At 42.9% G+C, this 12,397-nt stretch overlaps 1 protein-coding gene across 1 annotated transcript in view; it reads left to right on the forward strand.

Annotated features, from left to right (window-relative positions):
• The window catches only part of NCOA2 (nuclear receptor coactivator 2), a gene marked incomplete at both ends in the record, with an annotated part of 110,894 nt that extends 99,367 nt beyond the window's left edge, over positions 1–11,527 (forward strand). Inside the window, 8 exons of the mRNA XM_080694764.1 lie at positions 159–236; positions 3,312–3,546; positions 5,699–5,876; positions 6,768–6,966; positions 9,354–9,531; positions 10,517–10,733; positions 10,923–11,061; positions 11,459–11,527. Coding sequence (XP_080550890.1) covers positions 159–236; positions 3,312–3,546; positions 5,699–5,876; positions 6,768–6,966; positions 9,354–9,531; positions 10,517–10,733; positions 10,923–11,061; positions 11,459–11,527 — 1,293 coding nt within the window. The remainder of the gene's footprint in view (positions 1–158; positions 237–3,311; positions 3,547–5,698; positions 5,877–6,767; positions 6,967–9,353; positions 9,532–10,516; positions 10,734–10,922; positions 11,062–11,458) is intronic.
• Between the last annotated feature and the right edge of the window lie 870 nt (positions 11,528–12,397).

Raw genomic sequence — 12,397 nt, forward strand, 5'->3', positions numbered from 1 at the left:
GTGGGCGGGCAGGCGGGCATCCAGGAGGACTGGGAGGGCTAATGTGATTCCACAGCATGCAGGGTCCTGGGTGAGGAAGGGCTGTTCCCCGGGAAAGGTGATTTGAAGTAAAATATAGTGTTTTTAAAATGTATTGATTCCTATGTGTATGTATTTAGAATCGCCAGCCTCTTATGAATCAGATCAGCAATGTTTCAAATGTGAACTTGACGCTGAGGCCTGGAGTACCAACTCAGGTAAGGGAGCGGAGCAGACTAGCCCTCAGCTTCACTAGCCTTCTCCCTATGCCTGGAATCAGGTCGCCCAGATCAGTGTGCTGGTTGGCTCCACACATCCCCACGCTCTGTTTAGTTTGCCACTGTTTCAGGTCCCTCCTAAACACGTCCATCTTTAGTGCCAGTGCAGTTGATGTTGTTATTCTTAGGAGTTATCCAATATCAAGTTGTCTCAAACGCTGAGTTGAGGGCACTGCTACTGGAAAGAGAGTATAGGACTGGGTCCCTGAAAGCCTCTGACCACAATACTCACCAACCAATCAGTACCTTAACCTTGTGTTAAGTATGTTTATGTTTAAGGACCATGAGCCTGTGTGTGCTTCCCTCCCCACCAGCCTTTGAACTCATAGGCAAGTAGACTGTAACTCGGGCCTGAACGCAACTTCACTAATACTTATATTTTACCTGCATATCTTACAGCTGTTTACATTACAAACATTAGGCAGCACTTCAACACTACACACTCAGGGCATTATAAGAGTGAAAATCAGCTGGGTGTGGTGGTGCGGGCCTGTAATCCCAGCACTTGGGAGGCAAAGACAGGAGAATCACAGGTTTAGGGACAGCTTCAGCAAGTAATGAGACTCATCAACCTAACAAGACCTTGTTTCAGAATAAAAGATGGGGCTGAGGGTGTAGCTTGAAGGTAGAATGCTCCAGGGTCAATCCCTACTTCCACAAAAAAATAAATAATTTAAAAAATAGTAAACTCACCCCTGAAAAGCACAATATGAAAGGGAACCAGGTGGGCCACAAAGGACCCTTGTTCACAGTAGGAGAGCTGAAACCAGGCAGAGCGCCCCTTGTTCAGCCCATCTGGAGAGGTGCATGTTGGATATCTGAAATGTTCTGCCACTGTACCCGTACATATGAGTGAACATGACAATGCCATGCATTGATTTAGAGTTACAAATAAATTTTAGCGAGTAAGCGACTTCACACATACAGAAGTCACAAATCACGAGGGTTGTCTATGGCTCTTAGGACCCATGCGTGGCCTTAGAACTCTGATAGCAGGTACCAGTGTCCTCCCCGCCTCCTCTGTCCCTCTCACCTTTCTCCTTATTCTTCCTTCCTTCCTTGTTCATCCTTTCTGAAGTGCTCCATGTCACTGTTTGGAACAATGATTTGATTTCTTTTTAGATTTAAATGTCCTTGCATTGCAAGATAATCAAGCCTGCTATCCTCAGAGTTCGTTTTTTGTTTTTTGATTTTTGTTTCAGAACTGAGGATTGAACCACCCAGGGGCATTCTACCTCCAAGTTACCCCCCCCCCAGACCTATTTTTTATTCTTCATTTTGAGACAGGGTCTCACTAAATTACAGAGAAAGTCACTAAGTAGCTGAGGCTGGCCACAACCTGCAATCCTCCTGTCTCGACCTCCCAAGTACTGGGATTACAAGTGTGTGCCACCACGCCTGGCCTTATTTTTTATTTTGAAACAGGTCTCACTAAATTTTTGAGGCTATCCTCAAAACTGTGATTCTTCTGTTTCAGCCTCTCAAGTATTGAAGTTACAGGTGTGCACTACCACACCCGGCTTACTTTTATTACAAAAGAAGAGGCCTTTTGCTAAGCTTTTACCCTGGGTTTTTTCTATTTTTTGTTTGGGGGGGAGGAAAAAAGTCGATGAGAGCCACAGCGACTAAAGTTGCTGAGGCTGGTTCTGAACCTGCAGTCCTCCTGTCTCAGCCCCCCCTCAAGTACTAGATTATAGGTTTACACTACCATGTCCAGCTCACCCTCAGAGTTTATATGTCACAGTCTTTTATAGAAAGGATTGTGTTCTATTTTTATTTTTTTAATTTGTGTGTGTGTGCACACACATGTGTGTATTTTTGCTAGGGACTGAATGCAGGGGCGTTCTAGCTCCAAGCTACTGCCCCAGCCCTATTTCACTTTTTGTTTCTTATTTGTGAACAAGGTTCCACTAAATTGCTGACAGCCACATTAAGTTGCTGCAGCTGACTTCAAACCTGTGATCCTCCCAAATACTAGGATTACAAGCGTGCACCATCACACCCAGCTAGGACTGTGTTCTTTTGTCTTCTTTTGAGATCCTTTAGTTCCCTGTGTCCTCTTAAAATGAGTTACTTGAGAGCCAGGCATGGTGGCGCACACTTGTAATCCCAGCATTTGGAAGGCTAAAACAGGAGTATCTGGGTTCCTGACCAGCCTCAGCTACTTAGTGAGGCCCTTTGCAACTCAGTGAGACCCTGTTTCAAAACAAACAATAAAAAATAGGGGCTGGGGTATAGCTTGGAGGTAGAATACCCCTGGGTTCCATCCCCTGTACCGAAAAAAAAAAAAAAGTTGCTTGAAAGAAATTAACATTGAACTTAACCCTGCTAAGTCTAGCAGAGTAATAGAATCTTTTTTTTTTTTTTTTTTGGTTGGTTGGTTGGTTGTTTTTTGACTGGGATGGAACCCAGGGGCATTCTACTTCCAAGCTACATCTCAGCCCTTTTATTTATTCTTTATTTTGAAACAGGGTCTCACTGAGTTCCAGAAAGGCTAAGGCTATTCACAAACCATGATCCTTCTGTGTCAGCTTCCCAGATTCTGGAATTACAAGTGTGTGCCATCACACCAGCTCTTTTTTTCATTTTTATTTTATTTATGTGTGTGTGTGTGTGTGTGTGTGTGTGTGTGTGTGTGTGTGTGTGTTGCTGGAGTTTGAACCCTGGGGCATTCTCCTTCTGAGCTATACCCTTCTGCCCTATTTTATTTTGAAATAGGGTCTTGCTAGGTTGATGAGAGTCTCACTTTTGCTGAAACTGTCCTGGAACCTTAGATCCTCCTGGCTCAGCCTCCCAGGTACTGGGGTTACAGGTCTGCACCACCACACCTGACTTCAGAATCATCATTTCAGTAAAACTCAGCTCTCATACTCAGTCACCAGGTGTTCAGCTCTCAGCAGTAGTTCCTTCCACGTAATTTCATCTTCCAAGTAATTTCACATGGGACAGTGGCCATTCATGATCCTATCTAACCTGCCTCCAATGTTTTCTTTCATGTATTGTCCTCGATTTTAGGCACCTATTAATGCACAGATGCTGGCCCAGAGGCAGAGGGAAATCCTAAACCAGCATCTTCGACAGAGACAAATGCATCAGCAACAGCAAGTTCAGCAACGGACTTTGATGATGAGAGGACAAGGGTTGAACATGACACCAAGCATGGTGGCTCCTAGTGGTATACCAGCAGCCATGAGCAATCCTCGGATCCCCCAGGCAAATGCTCAGCAGTTCCCATTTCCTCCAAACTACGGTACTGGACTCACATCCCCACTACCTCTCATCAGTCCTTTCTCCCCGGTACCCCCCAGTCCTGGGTCACAGCTCCTCTGTCACAGCTCTTTGCATGGCTCCCTTATCTCTGAGTGCAGGTCTTACCTTAAGAATGACCGAAGCCGGGGTGTGGTGGCACGTGCTTGTAATCCCAGCATTTGGGAGGCTGAGACAGGAGGATCACAGTTCGTGGACAGCCTCAGCTACTTAGTGAGGCCCTTTGCGATTCAGTGAAACACTGTTTCAAAATAAAGAATAAAAAATAGGGCTGGGGGTGTAGCTCGGAGGTATAATGCCCCTGGGCTCCATCCCCAGTACCACATGCACACAGAAAAACCACTAATATGCAAAGTGACTTTACCTACCTTTGCCTGAGTTGCCTATAAATAACTATTAAGTCCTAGTGTTGACTAAATTCAAGTCCTCTATTTCTTTAAAGAAATGAAGATAATGTGCAGCTTTTTTTTTGTAATTTCTTAAATTTTTCCATCTAATTTGTGGGGGGGGGGTTACTGGGAATGGAACCCAGGGACATTCTACCTCCAAGCTATACCTCCAGCCCTATTTTTTATTCTTTATTTTGAAACAAGATCTCACTGAGGTGCAAACGGCCTCACTGAGTTTTAGCTGAAGCTGTCTGCAAACCCAGTCCTCCTATCAGCCTCCCAAATGCTGGGATTACAAGTGTACGCCACCACGCTTGGCATCTGATTATAATATTAGTTAAATATGAATATTTTACAGGCCTTAGGCAAAAATATACTTAATGTCATCCCTGATGTTTTCTTATTTTCTTCGTTTTTGGGGGAGGATGAGTGGGGGTACTAGGGATTGAACCCAGAGGCATTTTTATCTCCAACCTAAGACCCACCCCAACCCTTTTTTATTTGTTATTTATTTGTTTGTTTGTTTGTTTGTTTTTGCACGTCTGGGGATGGAACCTAGGGGCATTCGACCTCTGAGCTACAGCCCCTGCCCTGTTTTTTATTCATTATTTTGAAACTGGGTCTCACTGAGTTGCAGAGGGCCTCACTAAGTAGCTGAGGCTGTCCACGAACCGCAATGCTCCGGTCTCACCCTCCCAAATGCTGGGATTACAAGCATGTGCCACCATGCCCAGCTTTATTTATTTATTTATTTATTTTGAAACAGGGTCTTACTAGGTTGCTGAGAGTCTTCCTACATTTCTAAGGCTGGTCTCAAACCTGCAATCCTCCTGCCAAGTACTGGGATTGCAGGTGTGTGCCACCAAGCCCAGCTCCTTTCCTTTATTTCTTTTTGATAATTTAAATGTCTGCTTAAAAGTTCTTTCTTTCAGCTGAGCATAGTGGTACATGCTTGTAATCCCAGTGCTTGGGAGGCTGAGATAGGAGGATCACAGATTCACAATCAGCCTCAGCAATTTTTTTTTTTTTAAACTGGGGTTCCTGGAAACCCTTCTACCTCCAGGCTACACTCCTAGACCTATTTTATACTTTTTATTTGAGCCAGCAAGTCTGGCTTCTAACCTGCCCAATCCTCCTGTCTTCACTTTCCAAGTGCGGGGATTACAAGCGTGCACCACCATGCTGTGCTAGAAAGAATTCTTTGTAGCTTCTGGCATAGACTCACAGTTGGCTCCCTACCAGGGCACACAATGAGGCGTGGTGGCTCACGCCTCACTTGCCTGGTGGCAAGCGGGCGCCACCAGGCCCGGCATGTGTTTTCTTTTGATGTATAGTTGAACTTTAATCTCATAGAAAATCTAAACTACTCAGTCATAATGGATTAAACTAAAATCAGTTTTAGAAAATTTTTAAGATTTTGACTCAGATCAAAGAAAAAAATATATATAGTCGACCTATTATTGCTTTAGAGAGGGATTTGAAAAAAGAATAAGAGTTCTTTCTAATTATTCAGGCCCTAATTATTAGTGTGACCTAGGACCCCTCAATAGGGAATCAAAGTATGAAGTTTTTTTCTTCATACATTTTATCTCAGCCTGGAATCTTTTTAAAATGTAAATAGTCAGCACATGATCACATATTGGAAGGTAATTTTCTATGCATACTTAATTTGGAATGTTCTTTTTTTGTCATCATTTTCTGTGATAAAACTAACAATCTCTTTTGGGTTTCTATTTTGTTTTTAAGGAATAAGTCAGCAACCTGATCCAGGCTTTACTGGGGCTACAACTCCTCAGAGTCCTCTAATGTCACCCCGAATGGCACACACCCAGAGCCCCATGATGCAGCAGTCTCAGGCCAACCCCGCATATCAGGCCCCTGCAGACATGAACGGATGGGCACAGAGCAGCATGGGTGGAAACAGGTAACACCATGCTTCCAGATCTTTCTGATATAAATGGCCACTAAGAAAATTGCTACAGACTCATCTCTTTTTCTATAACTTTTTACTAATTTGCTCAAGCAAGCAGTATCAGCTGAGCTGCTAAGTAAACTAGTTAATTATTCCCAGGGCAGAAGTCACCAGAAATTTATAACAGCTTAACAAAAGGCCTTTTCTTTTGTAGTAAAAGTATGCTGGATATGATCATGTGCTGACTATTTACATTTTTAAAAGATTCCAGGCTGAAACAGGAGGATCACAGGTTCAGGAACAGCCTCAGCAACTTAGCAAGACCCTGTTTCAAAATAAAATAAAAAGCCCAGGCATGGTGGTGCACGCTTGTAATTCCAGTATTTGAGAGTCTGAGACAGAAGGATCGCAGGCTTGCATCCAGCCTCAGCTTCTTAGTGAGGCCCTCTGCAACTTAGCGAGACTCTCTTTCCAAATAAAGAATTAAGGGTTGGAGGTGTGGCTCAGAGAAAGAATGCTCTTGTGTTTGATTTCATCCCCAGTAACCCTCCCCCCCAACAAAAGCAAAAGTAACATTTCTAAGTAGGTACCACCCCACCAATTTATTATAGAAACTGCTATAGGAGACAGCGACCTACATAGAAGCCATATTTTATCCATACACATATAAATGCCAACAAAAAGCCCTCTGCTTTAGCTGGGAAAGAGAGGAATAAGCTTCATCTGCAAAGCCCTGCAGCTTTGTCCAGTGCTTCTCTGCTCTTTTAGGCATCACCCACCCCAGCATCTGCTGGCCATCCTAGCCTGGCTTCCTGTAGGTACCTGAGAAAGAAGTACTCCAAACTGCCTGCCTCTCTTTGCCATTGGACACTGACATTTTGTCATCTTTCCACTGTGTTCTAGCATGTTTTCACAACAGTCTCCACCACACTTTGGGCAGCAAGCAAACACCAGCATGTACAATAACAATATGAACATCAATGTATCTATGGCGACCAATACGGGTGGCATGAGCAACATGAACCAGATGACAGGACAGATCAGCATGACCTCAGTGACCTCCGTGCCTACATCAGGGCTGTCCTCCATGGGTCCTGAGCAGGTGAGCATGAAGCAGAAACAGCCAGGGGTCCTCTGCTGGTAGCTTTTTGTCTAGTTGTACATTAACTGGAGCTTGCCATGTACCTGACACCTGCCTCAACTCCCACATTTATTTTGAAGGGTGTTTTTTCACCTTAGTTTTACCTGTGATAGTGAGATTAACAAAAACACTTGTTAGTGACAAAATAAATTTGAAAAGATCCATGAATGCTGAAGGATTTTGCTAAAATTTCTTAACCTTCCCATCATTTACATTTTTCCCCCTTTGGGAAACTTAACAGCATCTAAAATGAATCTCTAAAAATGAAGTGGAGAATGTACTTTTTTTTTGTGGTACTGGGGTTCCTGGAAGCCCTTCTACCTCTAGGCTACACTCCCAGACCTATTTTTATATTTTTGAAACAGGGTTTCTTAAGCCAGCGCGCGCGGCTGGCTTCGAACCTGCGTGATCCTCCTGTCTCCGCCTCCCAAGCGCGGGGATTACAAGCGTGCGCCACCACGCCCGGCTGAGAATGTACATTTGACATATCTTTATTTTGGGGTTGTTTACAGATTGATTTTTTTCTAAATGTAAAACCAGATGAAGAGCAAGGGCCAAACTACCTGGCACCCAGTTAGCTTGAAGTAATATGCGACTTACACAGGCAAATTGACACAGAGCATCAAAAACTGCTCCTTTTAGTCATTGGAATGTAGGTACCATAATTTGGGGGGAAATGTAATTTTTTCAATTTATTTTGTGTTGAATAACACTGAAAAGATTCTGTTGTCCGTACATACATATAAACTTCACGGGGTGGCAAAGAGACTCAAAGCATTTGAGATAGTAAGTAGTTACTCTGAAATTTAAAAATCTGGCTAATCCAGCCTGGCTTGCTGGTGCACACTTGTAATTCTTATATGTGGGAGGCTGAGACGGGAGGATCTGGGTTCTCGGACAGCCTCAGCTGAGTTGCCTTTTGCAACTTAGACCCTGTTTCAAAATAAAGAATAAAAAAATAGGGCTGGGAGTGTAGCTCAGACATAGAATGTCCCTGGGCTCCATGCTACACACACATACACAGAAAAACCTGGCTTATCAAGAGGCGAAGCTATAAGCTAATACTTTTGACATGGTATTAGCAGAACATCTTACTCTTAAAGGGCTCAAAATGCTGAGCATTCTACAGTTGACAGACAGTAGTAGTTCATTCAGAGCAAAACCATGGCAAGGAACCATAATTTTGAGGCTTGGGAATTTTCAATGACAACCAACAGGTTACTGGCAGCTCTGTGGATTTCAGTAAGGTCTTTTTTAAATTTTTACTTATGTTATAGTACCAAGGATTAAGCTCAGAACTTCACATACTGACCCTACATCTCCAGCCCCCCTCCCCTTTTATTTCCCCCAGAACTGGGGGTGGAACCCAGGGACATTCTACCTCCGAGCTACACCCTCAGCCCTATTTTTTATTTTTTACTTTGAAACAGGGTCTCACTGAGTTGTAAAGGGCCTCACTAATAGCTAAGGCTGTCCTCGAACCGCGAGCTTCCTGTCTCCGCCTCCCAAATTCTGGGATTACAAGCATGAGCCACCACGCTTGGCTATCACCAGCCCTTTTTATTTTTTATTTTGAGATTGAGCTTGCTAAATTTCCCAGGCTGGCCTCAAACTTGAAATCCTCCTGCCTTGGTCTCCCAAATACCTGGGATTACAGGTTTGCACCACCCATACCTAGATGATTAAGTCTATGCAGTTCTTAGTTAAGACGGGTGTGGTGGTGCTGCACGCTTGTAATCCCAGCCTTTAGGAGGCTGAGACAGGAGGATCACGGTTCAAGGACAGCCTCGGCTACTTAGTGAAGTCCTTTGCAACTCAGTGAGACCCTGTTTCAAAATAAAGCATAAAAAATAGGACCAGGGGTACAGCTTGGAGGTAGAATGCCCCCTGGGTTCCATCCCAAGTATCACCAAAAAAAAAAAAAATCTTATGTTAGGTAATCACAATTTTGTAAAACTTACTAAGTGATAAAACTTAAGCATTTTATTCTATAATGATTAATAAATAATGTAAAGTGGTACATTGGAAAATTTAAAGCCCTTTGTCCTTTCAGAAGGCTGTGTGCATATAGTACTAACTTGTATATCTGAGCCAGGCACAGTGGCATACACCTGTAATACCAAAAAGGTTGAATAGGTTTTGGCATGAAATGTTTCTAGTATTATCATTTCTGTTGAATTTGATTCTGTACAAATTATTGTATTCACTGAGCTGCATTTCTAGCCCTGAAGGTAGTGTTATATATTCCCTTTTTTGCAATATTACACTCCTACAAAAAAGCAGGGAGGGAAAGGGTGGCCGTTTCCCATACACTTGGGGATATCCCACCACCATGTCTCTGCCATCAGGTGAATGATCCTGCTCTAAGGGGAGGCAGCCTCTTCCAAAACCAGCTGCCTGGAATGGATATGATCAAGCAGGAGGGAGATGGATCTCGGGTAAGAAACAGCAAAGGAACATTTGAATATGGCAGTAAAGTGAATGTGAATATGTTATGGACCAGAACTGGCATAGATTTATCAACCAGTAGGTTAAAGATAGTTGTATCTTCTAATTTCACTTGGAATACAATGTTTTGTATGAATAATTGTTTCTTTGAGCTTATTGTAATTGAGCCAGTGCTAACATATGAATTAAGAACCCTGATTTTGTAACTTAGCATGGCATCACACACCCGCAAACCCAGTATTGGAAGGCTGAGACAGGACAAATGCAGTTTCCAGGCTAGCCTCAGCAACTTAGTGAGACTCTAAATTCAAAATAAAAAGGGCTGGGGATATAGCTCAGAAGTAGAATGCCCTAGGTTCAATACCCAGTACCAAAAGGAAAAAATAATCCTAATTTTGTACTGGAATGTTATTATTAAAGCAGAGCAGCCAGGCATAGTGGCACACACTTGTAATCTCAGTACTTACAAGGCTGAGATAGGAGGATCACAGCAGATTGAAGGCCAGCCTCAACAATTCAGCAAAACTTTCATAACCTAGCAAAACCCTGTTTCAAAACAAAGAAGCCAGGCGTGGTGGCGCACGCTTGTAATCTCAGTTCTTGGCAGGCTGAGACAGGAGGATCACACAGGTTCGAAGCCAATCTCAGCTACTTAGTGAGGCTCTCAGCAACTTAGTGAGACCCTGTTTCCAAACAAAATATAAAATAGGTCTGGGAGTGTAGCCAGAGGTAGAAAAGTCCCTGGGTTCCATTCTACAAGGAGGGGGGGGGGCAGGTATAGTGGCACACACTTGTAATCCCAGTGCTTGAGAAGCTGAGACAGGAGGATCGCAGATTTGCTGCCAGCATCAGCTACTATGTGAGGCCATGTTTCAAAATGAAGAATGAAAAATATGGCTGGGTATGTAGCTCAGAGGTAGAAGGTCCCTGGATTCCATCCCCAGTACCACCACCACCACCCCAAAAAAAAGTTGAGTGTTTTAATGTTTTTGTGGTGGGCTTTGCATTGATTACATCAAAACCTCAGAGAGACATTTCACAACTTTTCTTTTTCTTCCTACAGAAATACTGCTGACCCTGAAGGAAGCTGGCTGCTTCTCTCTCCAGCTGACCGGGCTCACCTCCTCAAAACAGTTACCAGTCTGGAGAGCTGCGTCTCTTAGTTCTGACCCAACTGACCTGCCTGCCAGTTCTCCCAGAACGCCATCAGCAGACAGCCTGGGCCCTGGCTCCCGGGGGCACCGCCCTGCTCTGGACAGCCCAGCGCGTCCCGCCGTGCAGTCTGTTCACTGCATTCACCTTAGTGCAACTTAGATCTCTCCTGCAAAGTAAATGTCGACCGGCAAATCTCACACCCATGTCAGATTGAATGTATTTAGATGTATGTGCTTAAGGAGAGCCGTGCTCTTGTTCTGTTCCTGTTCCGTCCCAGACACTGGCTTCTTGCTTTGTTTTCCTTGCCTAATTAGTTTAGTACAAAAGATTAAGAATTCATCTGGGGAAAAGAAAAGAATGTTTAAAACAAATCCAGCTAAAGGTGTCATAGCTAAAGCCTGCAATCGGGTGGCAGCAGATGCCATGGACAGCGCCGTGTGTCCAGACATGCGAGTAAGTGCAGACCAGTAGCTTGCAGCTGTACCTGCAGAAAGCTCAGAAGACCTTGTTAAGTTTCCAGTTACTGGACAGATGAAAAGGAGCCTGTGAGAGGGCTGTTGATATTAACAAGTATTTGTTCCTCTTTCTCTCTGTTACACCTAATTTCCCTAAATCATGACTCAAGAACTCTTTTTCATTTCTAGAATAAGTTCCCTTTAGATTGATCAACTTGAGTTATTTTACCCCTTTGCCCAGGACCTGACTCTTCTTCCTCTCTCTGACCTCCCCTGCTTCCTCTACTTTTGTTGTTTTTGTTGTTTTTGTTGTTGTTGTTGTCTTGTTTTTTAATATAAGCTGCAAAAACCAGGTAAAGCCCTCTATTTCCTGAAATGTTTTTCCATCCACTTAGAAATTGCTAACTATTGAATTTCAGGAAACTCAGTTTACTGGCAAGGAGAGGCACAGAGTTAAAACTTGACACTAGTCAAGCCAAGGACACCTGCTTTGGAAGCATGTTAATTCTGTTCCCAGCAGCTCTGGCCTCCAAAGCCAGAGGAAATAACTATAACTAGTGTGTTGAGATTGACAGCAGATATCACGACAGATTCAACCTCTGCCATGTGTTTTTTTTATTTTGTTTTTTTAGCAATGCTGACTAAGCTGAAGTTTTGTAAGGTACATAAAATCCAATTTATATATAAACAAGCAATAATTTAAGTTGAAAACTTAAGTGTTTTAATTGTATAATTTTTGTGAGGTATACATATTGTGGAATTGACTCAAAAATGAGGTACTTCAGTATTAAATTAGATATCTTCATAGCAATGTCTCCTAAAGGTGTTTTGTAAAGGATATCAATGCCTTGATTAGACCTAATTTGTAGACTTAAGACTTTTTATTTTCTAAACCTTGTGATTCTGCTCATAAATCATTTATCTAATCTATATGATATGCAGCCGCTGTAGGAACCAATTCTTGATTTTTATATGTTTATATTCTTTCTTAATGAACCTTAGGAAGACTACATGTTACTAAGCAGGCCACTTTCCTGGTTGTTTTCTCACCCGCTTTGGTAGGGGACAACCTTTTATTAATTGGCATCGGTTTCAGACAACTGCAATACCAAGAAACTGGTGACCTTTTTTGAGCTATTTCTCCCCAACTCCTAACATGCATACTTTCTTACCTAAATTTCAGAACAGTATCTTTTTGATGTCTAAAAAGCAAAGCATTTTGTAATATCTCATTAGCCAGGCTTTTTAGGAACAGAGAAGTTTTTTTCCTTGAAATTTGATTGATTGTTTATTTGTGGCTGGGTGAAAAATGTACAAACTACCCCTATTTATAT

Source organism: Muscardinus avellanarius (genome assembly GCF_963383645.1).
Source record: "Muscardinus avellanarius genome assembly, chromosome: 4".
Classification (NCBI taxonomy): Eukaryota; Metazoa; Chordata; class Mammalia; order Rodentia; family Gliridae; genus Muscardinus; species Muscardinus avellanarius.